Source organism: Ascaphus truei, chromosome 6, assembly GCF_040206685.1.
Source record: "Ascaphus truei isolate aAscTru1 chromosome 6, aAscTru1.hap1, whole genome shotgun sequence".
In the NCBI taxonomy this organism is placed as follows: Eukaryota; Metazoa; Chordata; class Amphibia; order Anura; family Ascaphidae; genus Ascaphus; species Ascaphus truei.
This window is the reverse complement of record NC_134488.1, coordinates 79,594,488-79,607,227: the sequence shown is the minus strand read 5'-3', so window position 1 is coordinate 79,607,227 and position 12,740 is coordinate 79,594,488. Positions and strand designations below refer to the sequence as shown.

At 41.3% G+C, this 12,740-nt stretch overlaps 1 protein-coding gene across 5 annotated transcripts in view; it reads right to left on the bottom strand.

Moving 5' to 3' along the window:
* The window catches only part of TP73 (tumor protein p73), a 177,207-nt gene that overhangs the window by 86,619 nt on the left and 77,848 nt on the right, over positions 1–12,740 (bottom strand). The window contains exon 1 of one of the 5 annotated variants that reach the window (XM_075604908.1): positions 248–494. The exons of the other annotated variants lie outside the window; for them this stretch is intronic. Coding sequence (XP_075461023.1) covers positions 248–283 — 36 coding nt within the window. The 5' untranslated portion in view covers positions 284–494. Of the gene's footprint in view, positions 1–247; positions 495–12,740 lie in introns of those variants that run through there. 5 annotated transcript variants of the gene reach the window in all.

Genomic DNA, 12,740 nt, shown 5'->3' with positions numbered 1-12,740 from the left:
TTAGAACTAAAACAATGAAGCGCATGAAATTGTATAACAATTTCTTCTGTGATGTCTCCGTTCTTTTGTTATTCCAGAGTCTGGTTAAATTGGACCGCCTTTCTTTAATACGGGCCTAATTTCCAGATCTCACGCATGGCGGAGCTTAAATGGCAACAGGTGTGAAAGTAATAAAGAAGAAGCACCAATGTGACTCAGAACTGGAAACCAACTGCACAAACACAGACAAATAAGAGACGGCACCTACCGTGTAATGCAGCATTGGGTCACTTATGTACAGCATCTTAGTCTTCCTGGAATACAAGTGCAATAGGGAAATGTCCCACCAGAGAAGTCATGGGGTCAGGAGGATGGATAAGACAGTGGACAAGAAAGTAGTCATGTAGATGCCACACAGGTGCACGGCAATGTGCATGTGTCTTAGAGGATGCTATGGTACATGTAAGCAGTTTGTTAGTTTTTTCATTTTTTTTTTCCATCTCCCTTGGTTCTGTCAACTAGCATCCAACAACAAACACGGGTCCTCCCCTTTTCTTTTCCTCATGACTATTCATTAAACCACAAGGCAGGCCCAGGCTTGCCCAGTGAAGTATTGGACTGCACCAAGTGTCCCACTGAGGGGGAGACAGGGGTCCTTATTTATTATTAAACTCAACATATTTTAATTCCGTAAAGATGCATTCTGGCAATAAAAAAGCTACTACCTAATGCACCTTGAACTGAAACTCGGAGGCAACTAAATCAACAAAGAACATAAGGATAAACTAGGTGTTTCAAGAAAAGAGACGTGTAGCTGGTTACAAAATCCTCCATTTTACTGTCAAGGTAACATCAATAGGTCTAATTTCCCAGCTAAGATTAGGTAGACACAGAGAAGAACTTTATGGTACAGTGAGACCTGCTGTACTATGGCTAACAAGAATAGTCCGCTGTTGACATGCTGCATTTGCTAAAGCATTAATCTACTCTAATTAAGTATTAGTAAACATGTGTATGTGACTTTGAAGTGCAGCACACTTTACTTCACTTAAAACATCGATATTCTTCTAAAGGTGTAAGCCAGAGACCAATTTCAAGAGACCTAGATGAAACATTTTAGAAATATTCAGCACCATGGTTTACTGCAGCGGTGCGCAAACTGGGAGGCGCAAGATTATGTAGGGGGGGGGCGCAGACTGCGTGCGGGGAAACCTGGGGGCGGGCAGAGCTGTGCACGGGCGGCTAGAAGCTCAGTGCTGAGGCTGCTTCCAGTTCTCTGCTGTGTCTGCCTGCAGAGGGGGCGGGGCCTTGCTGCGGGGCCTTCCCTGCACACAGACAAACCCTCCTCCTCCTGTCTGTTACCCGCCCGTTTTCTGCAGCAAATGGGGGGACCTGAGCAGGCTTAGTAACTCCCTCCCCCCACCCACCTACCGTGTGTGTGTGTGTGTGTATATGTATATGTATATTTGTGTGTGTGTATATATGTATATGTATATTTGTGTGTGTGTGTGTGTGTGTGTGTATATATGTATATTTGTGTGTGTGTGTGTATATATGTATATTTGTGTGTGTGTGTATATATGTATATTTGTGTGTGTGTGTGTGTGTGTATATACAGGCATACCCCGGTTTAAGGACACTCACTTTAAGTACACTCGCGAGTAAGAACATATCGCCCAATAGGCAAACGGCAGCTCACGCATGCGCCTGTCAGCACGTCCTGAACAGCAATACCGGCTCCCTACCTGCACCGAAGCTGTGCGCAAGCAGGGAGACTATAGAGCCTGTTACACATGTGTTATTTACATCAGTTATGCACGTATATGACGATTGCAGTACAGTACATGCATCGATAAGTGGGGAAAAGGTAGTGCTTCACTTTAAGTACATTTTCACTTTACATACATGCTCCGGTCCCATTGCGTACGTTAATGCGGGGTATGCCTGTATGTATATTTGTGTGTGTGTGTGTGTGTGTATATATGTATATTTGTGTGTGTGTGTGTGTGTGTGTGTGTGTGTGTGTGTGTGTGTGTATATATGTGTGTGTGTGTGTATATATATATATATACAGTGTTCGACAAACCTATACATTTGCTCGCCCCGGGCGAGTGGATTTAACCCCCGGGCGAGTAAATATTGGCCCAAGCAGCACACGTTTGGTACTAGGTGGCGAGTAGATTTTTTGGTGATTTGTCAACCACTGTATATATATATATATATATATATATATATATATATATATATATATATATATATATATATATATATATATATTTGTGTGTATATATGTATATTTGTGTGTGTGTATATTTGTGTGTGTATATATATATATATTTGTGTGTATATATGTATATTTGTGTGTGTGTATATATGTATATTTGTGTGTGTGTGTGTGTATATATGTATATTTGTGTGTGTGTATGTATATGTGTGCGTGTATGTGTATATATGTATATTTGTGTGTGTATGTGTGTATGTATGTGTATATATATATATATATATATATATATATGTATATAAATATATATATATATATACGGCAGTGTGTGTATGTTGTGAGTGAGTGTGTGGTGTGTGTGTGTGCTGTGCCTGTTGGTTGTCTGTGAGTGTGTGTGGGTGTTGTGATTGAGTGTTGGTTGTGATTATGTGTGTGTGTGTGTGTATGTGTGTGTGTGTGTGTGTGTGTGTATGTATGTATGTATGTATGTGTGTGTATATATATATATATATATATATATATATATATATATATATATATATATATATATACGGCAGTGTGTGTATGTTGTGATTGAGTGTGTGGTGTGTGTGGTGTGGTGTGTGGTGTGTGTACTGTGCCTGTTGGTTGTCTGTGAGTGTGTGTGGGTGTTGTGTGTGTTGGTTGTGGGTGTGTGTTGGTTGTGTGTGTTGTGATTGTGTGTGTGTGTGCTGTGCCTGTTGGCTGTGCCCTCCTTACGGTGTCTGCTGTGTTCCTGCTTTCCTCCGCTGGCAACCTGCTTCGCTGCGATCCTCTGCAAGTTAAAGGGTAGGCTGCCACTATATCAATCAGACTATGAATGTACAGAAATAATAATAAAAAAAGTGTAAACACTTCCCCGCTCGTGATTGCAAAATTATGCAGGACACCCTGTGCTCATGCTTGGAGAGTTGGTGATGTCACCGCTCTCCGCGGCAGCGTGGACGCAGCCTAATTTTGCAAGAGCGAGCTGTTGAAGTATGTAAGTATTTAGGCTGCGCTTATAGTGCCGGCGACGCGACGTCGCCCGAAAACAAATGCATTGTCGCCGCCGCCTCGTGCGCTTATAGTAAGCGTGACGTGGTGACGCAATTTTTTGAAGCCGGCAATATTTGATTTTTCATGTGACAGCCCCTGAACCAATCAATGGCCTGGTCGCCCACGCCGCCGCCGCAAAGCGAAATACAACTTTCGCTAGCGTCGCCATCGCGGGCACTATATGCGCGGCCTTAGACATATTTGTATTTACATTGTATACCGTTAATAAAGGTTTTTTTTAATGTGATTTTGATTACATCAGGCAGGGGGGGCCCGAGAAATTTCATGGATAAAAAGGGGGGCTCGGCATAAAAAGTTTGCTCACCCCTGGATTACTGTATACAAAATAGAATCTCCAATTACTGTATACATATTGCAGCAACCCTTTAATGTGTGCAAAACAGCAGAGATATTTTATAATGATTATATGCACATTTGTTTGGCTAACTATAGCCTCGACGCAAAAGCAAATTATCTACGTAGATAGCATTAAAACCCCAACTAAAAGGTTATATATATATATAAATATATATATATAACTAAAAGGTTATATATATATATAAATATATATATATAACTTAACTAAGTATATATATATATATATATATATATACAGTATATATATATATATATATATATATATATATATATATATATATATATATATAAACATTTGTATTAATTTGTACTGATAATGATAATATATTCTCTATTTATTCATATATTGTTGATTTGTGAGGGAAACAAGAAAAGGAGGTGGCGCCCGGGTTTTCTCTTTCTACCATTGTCCCCATATACAGAGGTAGCGCCCGGGTTTTCTCTTTCTACCATTGTCCCCATATACAGAGGTAGCGCCCGGGTTTTCTCTTTCTACCATTGTTGATTTGTGAAAACATTTATGGTGTAATTGAGCCAATTTCAGAAGAATACCAAATGTTGCCATGGATACAAGGCACAGGTTCATAACTTTTAACTTGCAAACAACATCACTAGAACAATTTCTTGACAGTTCATTTGAAAGAAATGCACGTTACAGCATTTGTTCAAAACTCTTAGGCCCAGGTACACTAAAAGTTTTAGCACGCTGTAAAACTCATTCAAATGAATAGGACTTAAGGCGCGCTAAAGCTTATCATCCGGTAGTGCATCCGGGACTTAATGTGCCGAATAACAGTTTTATCATCAAAGAACACTCATCATAATTACAAGAAGCAATATCAACAAATATGATTTACAAAACAAGAACAATAGCATTTGACATTATTTTTTTTAAATAATATCTATTATATATTATACTGTATACTAATATATATTTTAACTGATCATCAACAAAACAACATAAAAATAATGAATTACCACAGTCCAATTTAGAGATAAGAAAAAACAGGTTAATTGAATTACACACAGAAGGCTCTCTGTTTCTCTTTTATTGATTATTGGATGACTTTTTTTTGCTGAAATCCAAAACAAAATAAATACATTTAAAAAAGAAGGCTAATGAATACAACCTGGTGCTCATGATAAAACACGTAACTGTTGTATTAGAAGATTGGAAAAGATAGGCGTTTTGAAGATATTCTGGAATTCAGGTTAACTGAGGGTTTAATAAAGTATCAATAATCCCCAATACACAATTAGCAGATCAAATCATTCAATTTAAATATAACAGGCAGAGATTGAGTTCCCCAATATGATTACTGGTATCAGCACTTGAACATCTCAAATGCAGAAATGTTACATCACACATCATACTTTGTGGTTACACCGATCTTGACTTTCATGCTTGCAGTTTATTTACATGGGAAGTTATTATCATCATCATCATCATCATCATTTATTTGTAAAGCGCCAGCATATTGCGCAGCGCAGTGCAATGGGGTACAGAGTTATGTATATTACATAAACAGTTACATATAAGTGGGACAGAGAGGTAATGAGGGCCCTGCGAGTGAGAGCTTACAGTCTAGAGCAGGCCCAGTCTTACAGCTGGTTCATGGAAGGGTAAGGGGAGGGTGGGGAGGGGTGTTTCATAGGGTGGAAATTGTTTTGAGTAAAAAAAATGGAATTTAAAACTCAACTAATTAATAGATGTATTTGATAGGCTAAAGTCTATGTTTGTCATTATGGGGAAATATCGATTCCAGCCCAGGTTTTACATCCATTTAACGAGTTACAGCAGGATCTCTGGTTTTATATATACATAAATACATCATCTGATGTAACTGGTGTTGGTGCTACAGTAGCTGTGTGAGTATAAGTAGACAAACTAGGAAAGAGAAAGAACCCAGTTAGTAGCACTCTATCACCAGGCTGGATGATTTCTGATACATTTCAAATAAATTTAATTGAACCAAGGATAAAATGATGGGCATTAACAACATTGTAAATGACACATTATATCAAGTAGGAGCAATTACACTCCAAATAATGAACCGTGCCGGATAAAGTATATAGTTATATACTATGTTGAGACCATAAATACAAGGGTATTATCTCAAAATTAGGGTGGGCTGAGCAATATAAAACACTGTAAGTAGAGTGCCTAAAACTAATTAGTAGTAAGGTAAGCTTTGCCAGTACTAGAAGCCACCAAGATATTACCCCCTTATAAATAGGGGTTAATTAGGCAGTATCAAAAATGGTGGGAGCAGAGATCTGTGTAAGGATCCATCATCCGCGCCCCTTCCGACGCGCTACCAGCTTACCCAGACCGGCGATTGGGTGTCCTGCCTCTGCTGCCTCCTGCAGCACATCTCGCAGACCAGCCAGCCATTACCAGCGTACCTTCTAGGGGCGCGCGCGGATCTCACTCGGACTAAATACCTTTCCCACTGGTCCCACCTCCAGGCTTCGCTCGCACGGTGATATCACCGTCGTGCAGCGCACACCCCATATTCGCGGCACACGCGCACACGCGCAGAGTCTCCTCCGTTCCGCTGTGTAAATGGATTCACCTGCCTTGTCTCCATCAGCCAACCACAGCCATGCATACTAGGGAGTATGCTTCTTCCTCATTGGTCTGTTCTTCCTATATATGCTCAGCCTACCCTCTGGCCCATTGGCTGAGCATAACCTTGTTTTTTTGCGCTGTGTTCACTGCAGTCCTGCCTCCTGTCTGAGCCTTGCCTGTCTTGTCCTGTGTTGCCTGACCTTGCTTGTTCTTTGGATTCCGCACTTCTCCGCTCCTGACCCGGCTTACCAACGACGATCCGTATCTCTCCGCTCCTGACCCCGGCTTACCCACGACGATCCGCACCTCTCCAATCCCAACCTTGGCTAAAGTACCTGCAACGATCTGCACCTCTCCAATTCCGACCTTGGCTAAAGTACCTGCAATGATCCGTACCTCTCCAATCCAGACCTCGGCAAGTATCACTGACCATCCTGACCTCTCCTACCCCGACCCGGCTACCTCGACTTATCTACACTCCAGACGTGCCCTCGCGGCTGTGGATTGGCGTTTATCAAATCCCCACCTCGGCCTCGCGGTCACGCCTTGTTTGTGGTTAGCGTATCGTTACACTAAGTAGGAGATCGCTGTTTACAAGCTAATCAGCAATCTGGCTATATTAGGTGTGGAGATGGAACTCCTTAGATGAAAGGAGGCTGTCGCCAATGAATGCAGATGTAGGTAAGTAACAGCACTAAACCAGAGTTCCGGTGTGTTTGGGCATAGATCTGAGAATGTAGATCGATGCAAACATTTATTCAAACCTTTCTCAGCCTTATTTCTAACTGAAGAAAAACCCTGTCCACCATTCTGGCACTCTACTCTCCTTAATACTGGCATTATATTGCAGGTTGGGCAAGAGAAAGGCCAACACTGTCTTATTCAGCCAACTGCTACCAATTGTTTTTAGCTGTGTTGCTTATATACACACTGAATGTCGCCCATAAACATAAAGAAGAATTGTGGTAATTATTTACGTGTTATTTATTTTTCTAGTTATTTTAGTCTCCTAAAATCTTCAAATACTTTTAAAAATCTGTTTGCATGAGTATATTAGCTATTGCTATAAACTGTTTCCATTGCCATAAACTCGCCCAACTTGTTCCTTGTAGGATTACATCTCCCTAAAGAACATTTGTAGCAAGTTAACGCTTTAGGCTTGTAATATAGTACACGCTGGGGCGCGTGCACAGCGCTTAGTGTCTATAGGGCAAGTGGTGACGCGCTCGGCTAGGAGGCATGGCTATGACGTCACAGCGTTAGGCTGCACTGTGATTGGCACACAGTGTCACGTGGCGCTGCAACAGCGAGAAAATACAAATTTCTTGTATTTCCTCAGATCTGCCGCGCCAACGCTCACGGCCGTGCGCGCGCGTCTCAACTATAGCAACGTCAGGCTCACATAGACAATTATCATTGATGCGCACACGTAGCGCACACACGAGCACTATATTGCAGGCCTTAGGGATTTCTCTGAAGAGTTTTGGGGGTTACATATCAAGACGGTGTAATTTGCTACATAACATGGAGTAAATATTTATTTTTTTCAACTTCAAATTTTTATTGAATTTTTCCATATCAAATAAAACATTGCATATTCAGAAATTTCAAACGTGGAATAAAAATATTCTTATCAAAATTTTAACATGTTATCTATTTGTAAACAAACAAAAAATAAAAGACACAAAAAAAAAACATGGAGTAAACATTTAAATGTGTGTCAATTGTCACCAACAACATATGTATGAGAATTGTTAGTACTACAACTCACCCATATAAAACCTGCTAAATATAAAAGTATATTGCCATCAAGTTGAAATAAATCCTTCTGATAAACCAACCCTCCAAGTGACTTAAATAATTGAGACGAATAACCTTGCTGTGTAGTCACAGTCAGTATGTCACAGTTGAGAGTGTGCAAAGAACTGGAATCAAAGGCTTGGCTTGGTCTATAATTAGCAGTCAACTCTCCACCTGATCCTTCTGTCTTACTTATGCCACTAGTGTAAACAAAGCGTCCAAGAAGAGGGAAAGCCAAGAAATGAGAGGGAAAGATCTGGTTACAATCCAGGAGACATGCAGACTCTTGATTAGTTGGGGAGGGGGTTTCGATTTTAGAAGGAATGTTTGGCAAAATTAATTATCATTTGTTTCTGTTCAAACATATTAGTTATTTACATATTAACCTATGAAATGCAACTAACTCTGTGGCCAGAACATACTTGAAAATGAGAGGTAACACTCAATGTATTACTTCCTGGAAAAACATTTTATAAATAAATATATAATAATATATGACATGCTTCTTCCTTATTGCAATTAACATTGAAATTCGGCTTGCAGTGCATTCATTTATAAGAAGAAAGTCATGCTTGTTTAATAATGAATTGTACATATGAATTGGACAGTTACAGACAGTTTTTTTTTAACAGAGTCACTTTGCGTTTCTCTGATCCCCTGAATTTGCATGTACAGTACATTATTTTTACTGATAAACTAGACAGGAACCCTCACATCAGCTGATTAACTGGTGTTAGTGCTAGCTGTGTGAGTATAAAAAGACAAACTAGGAGAGAGAAAGAACCCAGTTAGTAGCACACTATCACCAGGCTGGATGATTTCTTATAAATTTCAAATAAATGTAATTGAACCAAGGATAAAATAATGGGCATTAACAACATATTAAATTACGCATTATATCCAGTAGGAGTAATTACACTATGGATAATGGACCGTAAAGTATATAGTTATATACTGGTTATCCTATGTTGAGACCTTAAATACAACTGTATTATCACAAAATTAGGATGGAGTGGGCAATATAAAACAAGTAGAGTGCCTAAAACTAATTAGTAGTATGGTAAGCTTTCTTAGTACTAGCCACCAGGATATTACCCCCTTATAAATAGAGGTTAATTAGGCAGTATTAAAAATGGTGGGAGCAGAGATCTAAGTAGGAGATCGCTGTTCACACCTAAATATAGCCAGATTGCTGATTAGCTTGTAGAGACAGAACTCCTTATGAAAGGAGGCTGTCACCAATTCATGCAGACGTAGGTAAGTAACAGCACTAAACCAGAGTTCCGGTGCGTTTGAGCATAGATCTGAGAATGTAGATTGATGCAAACACTGAACACTCTTAATTGACTTGTGTAGATTGGCTTGTAGATGCTGAGGCTGTGACCAATTGTTGCAAATGTGAGTAAGAAAGAGCACATGATCCAGTAAAGCAGGGATCTAATAGTACAGATTGATGTAGACACTAGAGCTCTTGATTAGTAGACACATTTAATAGGCACTGATTGGAACCCCATGTAAAAACAAAGGAGACCGCAACTGAGTAATTCACAATGTATATGGTTGAAGAAATATGATGCTGCGATGTGAAAGGAGCCTGTGACCATAATCAATCAATTCACTAACCAAGGGTAAGAATTAAGGCACCTCAGGGGGTGATTGTACTAAACCCCCAAAGTAAGTAACAACTCTTCCATATGAATCCTGCTGAAATATTTGTGCCCCTGATTGACCACGAGTAGCTGATATACTAATACCATAAATATAATTAGTTCTCTATTGGTAGAAAAATAGGGACAATGCCCGGCTCAGAATAGCTAATGACAGGTAAAGTATTGCCAGCTCGTGCTGAGCCCATAGAGCAGAGACCCGCAGGTTAGAGAGTCGGGGGTGTATAAACTCCTCAATGAAAGTACAAGTACAAAGGTACTTCCAAAATATCCCCCCCCACCCTTATAGCAGAGCTCTGTGAGACCATTGGGTCATATTACTTAGTACATAGTACTTAGAGCTGTAGATAATGCAGAGCAGGGGAACGCAGCTACTCTCCGTGAGAGATAAGTGTATGCGGTCACAGTGAACAGCCCTGCGCGTGCACATATGCCGATGTGCCATTATTTTTAGTGTCAGTTTTCTGCTCACAGAGGTTGAGTGGATGGGAATTTAGAGGTTGCCAACTCAGGTCTGTATTTTTAAATTATAATGATAAAATGTATGCACATACAAAATATATATATGTGATTTGTATTTTTATTAAGTGACCTGTATTGTTTGTATTGAGTATGGATATGCATAAAGCTGAACACATAGATACAGGCATACCCCGCATTAACGTACGCAATGGGACCGGAGCATGTATGTAAAGCGAAAATGTACTTAAAGTGAAGCACTACCTTTTCCCACTTATCGATGCATGTACTGTACTGCAATCGTTATATACGTGCATAACTGATGTAAATAACGCATGTGTAAAAGGCTCTATAGTCTCCCCGCTTGCGCACAGCTTCAGTACAGGTAGGGAGCCGGTATTGCTGTTCAGGACGTGCTGACAGGCGCATGCGTGAACTGCCGTTTGCCTATTGGGCGATATGTACTTACTCGCGAGTGTACTTAAAGTGAGTGTACTTAAAGCGGGGTATGCCTGTATTTCACTACAGGCATACCCCGCATTAACGTACGCAATGGGACCGGAGCATGTATGTAAAGTGAAAATGTACTTAAAGTGAAGCACTACCTTTTTCCCACTTATCGATGCATGTACTGTACTGCAATCATCATATACGTGAATAACTGATGTAAATAAGGCATTTGTAACAGGCTCTATAGTCTCCCCGCTTGCGCACAGCTTCGGTACAGGTAGGGAGCCGGTATTGCTGTGCAGAACGTGCTGACAGGCGCATGCGTGAGCTGCCGTTTGCCTATTGGGCGATATGTCCTTACTCGCGAGTGTACTTAAAGTGAGTCTCCTTAAACCGGGGTATCCCTGTATATGGTTTTGATCATAGCAGTAGTAATTAGGTTTATGTGGGAGATTTGTTGCGGTAGCTATGGCAGCGAGAGGCTTCTTACTGTATAGTGGAGTAGATCTGTCTCTCGACAAAAAGGAAAGTGCTGGAAGCACTACTGCTTAAAAACAAAATGTGTGATATCCACTAGTGACTAATTATTATTAAAAAGTGTACAGAGTACTTATACATATAAGCAAGGCTGCCTGATAAAATCTGACCCAACAAGATCAGGGAAACATACATATAACAAATACAGCCAGCGCCTCAAAAAAGTCCAATAAATGCAAATATAAGGTAATATGAAACCTTATTACAGAAATCCAATCTGGAACACCTGGATCCACTTGAATAATCCACAAAGAAGTTTCCTCAGGACATGTGGGATTAAACACAAGGGACAATCAATCATAGTGTGTACTGCTCCATAAACAACATGACAAAAACTGGGCCAGGACAAGACTAACACACTAACAAACAATGAACAATCAAAACACTGCTGAAATAAACAGTTAAGCTAATTTATAAAAAATATAAAAGAGACAATGTCTGTCTAAAAATACATGAGTTGCGTCACGCTGCTGATCTGGTTACAAAAAACAGAATCCTACTCACAACAAATAGGAGTTAACAAATAGGAGTTAAAAAGGCACATCCAAACAGTGTCAGATGACTCCTAGTGGCTCCTCCGTTGCAGGGGAACGTCTGTGAAGGCGATCCGATGCCGTCTGTGTGCTCCGTGTACCGAGCTCAAGTGCAGGAACAGACGTCGGGGGAGAATCTCACTCTTCTGGGCCCAGCATCCCAGTAAACCGGATCAGCAGCGCGACGCAACTTATGTATTTTTAGACAGACATTGTCTCTTTTATATTTTAACAATTAGCTTAACTGATTATTTCACGATGTGCTCACCACAAACAAGTTGGGACCATGGTGCTGAGGTGGGAAAGGATATTACGCCACCCACAGCCATGGGGGCGCGTCTGGAGTGTAGAGTAAGTCGGAATAGCCGGGTTGGGGTTGGAGAGGTACGGGTCATCTTTATACTTGCCAGGGTCAGAGGAGGAGAGGTACGGAACATTGCAGGTACTATTAGCCGTGTCCGGGATTGGAGAGAGTAGAGTCGTCGTGGTCCGTTTGCCGAGGTCAGAGAAGGAGAGAGCAGAATGGTCGTTTGTCTGGATGCCGAGGTCAAGTTTGGAGGAGAGCGGATGGTCGTGGAAAGCCGGGTCGGTACACAGGAAGAAGCAGCAAGGCAAGACAGGACAAGACTGTGGAGGCAGAGAAGAGGTGAGTTCAACGCAACTAGAACTATGCTCAGCCAAAGTGCTAGTGGCACAGCTGAGTATATGTAGGTGAGAGCGTCCAATAGGAAAACTGCAGCTTGGAGGTGTGTGCGAAGCGAGGCTGCGATAGGAGGCAGGGTAACAAGGCTCAGGTGAGCTGCCTGGGAGGGAGCCTGTGTGTACTGTGCACGTGCCTGTGTGCACCTGCGTGCGTGAGTTGCGCGTGCCCACCGTCCTCGCGAAGGGACAGCATTAAGGGGCTGGAGCGGGTATGCGCGTGCCGGAGGGATCGGCGGGACCCACGGAGGCAGGAGCGGGTGTCGGGAGAGTGCTGGCTACCGGAGCGGGTAGCGCGACGAAGGCGGCGTGGCTCCCCGAAAATTACAGTTCCAGATGGACTTCTGTAATAAGGTTTCATATTACCTTATATTTGCATTTATTGGACT